The following is a 3,479-nucleotide window of genomic DNA, read 5'->3' as shown; positions in this document are numbered from 1 at the left end:
AAAAAAAATATATATATATATATATATATGCATGCCAGGCATGGTGGTGCACAAGTGGCTACGCATGTGATCCTAGCTACTTGGTGGGAGAATTGATTCAGCCTGGGAGGTTGATGCTGCAGTGAGCTATGATCATACCACTGCACTCCAGCCTGTGTGACAGAGCAAGATCCTGTCTCAAAAAGAAAAAAAAGAAAAAAAAAATTATTTCTTAGGTTAAGGGTTCTAGGACCACACCACACGGATAGTATAAATTTAACCCCCAAAAGTGTATGAAAGCAGTCTAGTGATTTCAAATTCACAGATTTCTAATTTCTCCAGGTTGAGACAAAAAAGTCTTTATCATCTTCATGTGCTATTGTAGATTTTTATTTCCTATTCTACCTTTCACTGAAGTTTAGTTCTTGGGGAGAGGGGGTGGGGTTATCTACCTTATTTACAGGAAACTTCATGAAATATTATTCAATACAGTTTTTCTCATCTGAAGTGACAGGTATAGAACAATATAGTTTTAACATGTTTATTATTCTATTATAGTACCTTAATTTACTTAATTTCTCCCTTACTGTTCATTCATTCAACAGTACTTTAGTGCCTACCATGTGCCAGGCACTGTTTTATGAAGTAGGGGTACCACAGTGGAAAGACAAAGTCTGATCTTAATAGAACTTATATTCAAGTGTGTGAGATATTTTAGATATCATTGGATATTTAGTTTAAAATTTTTTGGCCAGGTGTGGTGGCTCATGCCTGTAATCCCAACACTTTGGGAGGTCAAGGCAGGTGGACTGCCAGAGTTCAGGAGTTCAGACCAGCATGGACAACATGGCAAAACTCTGTCTCTACACAAAGATACAAAAATTAGCCAGGCATGGTGGCATGTGCCTGTAGTCCCAGCTACTTGGGGTTTGAGGTGGGAGGATCACTTGACCCCAGGAGATCAAGGCTGCAGTGAGCCAAGATCGTACCACTGCACTTCAGCCTGACAGAGTGAGACTCCATCTCTAAAAAAATTAAAAAAATACTTTTTTTATGTTTACTGGTTTATTATAAAGGATATTACAAAGGATACAAATAAAGAGATGCATTTAGGCCAGGTATGTGGGGGGAGGGTGTGGAGCTTCCATGCCTCCCTGGGTGCACCACCCTCCAGGAACTTCCATGTGTTCAGCTATCCAGAGGCTCTCTGAACCCTGTCCTTTTGGGTTTTTATGGAGGCTTCATTACATAGGCATGATTGACAACCATGTAGAAATGTGATTGGACAAAATGGTTATGATTTCATACTAACAGACTGACCGGAAACCCAGCAATGTCTGTCTGTTCAGGTTCTCCTTGGCCTCTCTGTGCAGCCTTCCTTCCTCCAGAGTATGGGGCACAACCCTCTCTGGAATTAGGGTCTTTGGACCCACAATCAGATTAGAGTCCTGCCATGGGCAGGTAAAAGGAGGACAGGAGAAGGTACAAGAGATTTTGTTTCCTGAGGCCTGCCCCTGAGGTCTAAAGTGCCCCACATTATAACAAAAGACTGTAATAAGGGCCATAGGAATTATGAGCCATAAAACACAGATGAATATATATACACACATATATATACATACATACACACACACAAACATAATATATAATGTATATATAATCATAAACCTAATTATATATGTAAAATCATAATATCACAATAATTTAATGGGCCATACAGAATAATCAAAGCTCAGGTTGGCTAAAACTCACCGTGTCTTAGTAACATAGGTTGACAGCAGCCTATAGCACCAAAAGAATTTTCTCCTGCAAGCTATTCCACAATACAGGAACATTGTCAGGTCCTTAGGAAAAAAAACAGGAGTTTTAAAAAAAAGTCATAATATGAAATTTAAAGTAATGAATTGCCAAGAGGGTTATATTTTATGCCAGGATGGGATCACTTTGTAATATTAAGGAAAGACAAACTCAATAGGAGTCAGGTGATCTTGTTTCTAAATTGCATTTCTACCCCTAAGTAGCTATGGGATCTCAACATTTCAGTACTTCTTTCATCATCTAGAAAACTGAAACCTGTTCTACCCACCTAGAATAAGAATGAAGTAGAAGGAATCCTGTAGACAAGAATATATAGGGCCGGGCACAGTGGTTCACTTCTGTAATCCCAGCACTTTAGGAGGCCAAGGTGGGTAGATCACGAGGTTAGGGGTTTGAGACCAGCCTGACTAACATGGTGAAACCCCCGTCTCTACTAAAAATACAAAAATTAGCTGGGCGTGGTGGCGCCCGCTAATCCCAGCTACTCAGGAGGCTAAGGCAGGAGAATTGCTTGAACCTGGGAGGCGGAGGTTGCAGTGAGCTGGGATAGCACCACTGCCCTCCAGCCTGGGCGACAGAGCAAGACTCTGTCTCAAAAAAAAAAAAAAAAAAGATAAGAATATATAAAGTCACAGCATTAGGACATTTTTTCAGAAGGCAGCTATGCAAATTCACATGGATCCAAGATATTTTCTATTTTTCTGTAGCTCATTGGGAAAGAAAAAAAAAACTGTAACTAAAGAATCCATTCTGGCAGAGATGGTCCCTTTAAATTGTGTATCAGTATTTTATTCCCCATGAAAAGTACCTTTCACATTGGCAGTAAAAAAAGTCAAGAATTCATTACAGTTAAATAACCAACCACCCTTTTCACTGTGTCTGAGGAAAGCAAGCTTTGACACTAAATGAAGAACATCTAAAATTTAGTCCTGCTTCTTGGTTGCATAATTGTGAATCACTGATGATGAATCCTTGGACAGTTTTGGCTACAATCTATGTCCTAGCCATGAGTAAAATATATTTAGCAAATGACATTCAACAAAGTATTTATTGAGTACTGACTTTATTCAGGGTCCCTTAAAGAACACAAAAATATAAAGGATGGAAATCCCTGCCCTCAAGGAACTCTAGCAGGAGAGAGAAAACAAATAGATAGCCAGCTTTCACAGAAGGCAGTATGCAATATGTGGGTTGCAAAGCACTCTAGGAGGTTGTTAAAAGTATTATTCCTACTTTAATAACCCCAAAACTAGTGTGATATACTAGAAAAAATGTATTTAAAGTCATTATTTCTGGCTCATACACCACTCAGAATGTAAACTCGTATGATATTTTTACAGGTTGATTTGGAAATATCTATTAAAGTGTCAAATCATAAGCCTTTTTCCTCAGCAATTCCATGTTTAGGAAATTTACCCTAGGAAGGAAAGGATATGTACAAGAATGTTAACTGAAAATTATGATAAAATGGATTAATACGTGACTTAAGAACAAATAGAAGGGCTGGGTGCGGTCCCTCACGCCTGTAATTCCAGCACTTTGGGAGGCCGAGGCGGGCAGATCACCTGACGTCAGGAGTTCAAGACCAGCCTGACCAACATGGAGAAACTCTGTCTCTACTAAAAATACAAAATTAGCTGGGCGTGATGGCACGTGCCTGTAATCCCAGCTACTCGGGAGGC

At 39.5% G+C, this 3,479-nt stretch overlaps 1 protein-coding gene across 4 annotated transcripts in view; it reads right to left on the bottom strand.

Annotated features, from left to right (window-relative positions):
• NUDT13 (nudix (nucleoside diphosphate linked moiety X)-type motif 13) overlaps positions 1–3,479 on the bottom strand; it is a 36,422-nt gene that overhangs the window by 22,289 nt on the left and 10,654 nt on the right. For all 4 annotated transcript variants that reach the window (XM_011991120.1, XM_011991121.1, XM_011991123.1 and 1 more), the window contains one exon: positions 1,732–1,823. In XM_011991120.1, coding sequence (XP_011846510.1) covers positions 1,732–1,814 — 83 coding nt within the window. In that variant the 5' untranslated portion in view covers positions 1,815–1,823. The remainder of the gene's footprint in view (positions 1–1,731; positions 1,824–3,479) is intronic.

Source organism: Mandrillus leucophaeus, unplaced genomic scaffold (assembly GCF_000951045.1).
Source record: "Mandrillus leucophaeus isolate KB7577 unplaced genomic scaffold, Mleu.le_1.0 Scaffold39, whole genome shotgun sequence".
In the NCBI taxonomy this organism is placed as follows: Eukaryota; Metazoa; Chordata; class Mammalia; order Primates; family Cercopithecidae; genus Mandrillus; species Mandrillus leucophaeus.
Note: the sequence above shows the minus strand (reverse complement) of the source record. Positions and strands in the feature narration are given on the sequence as shown.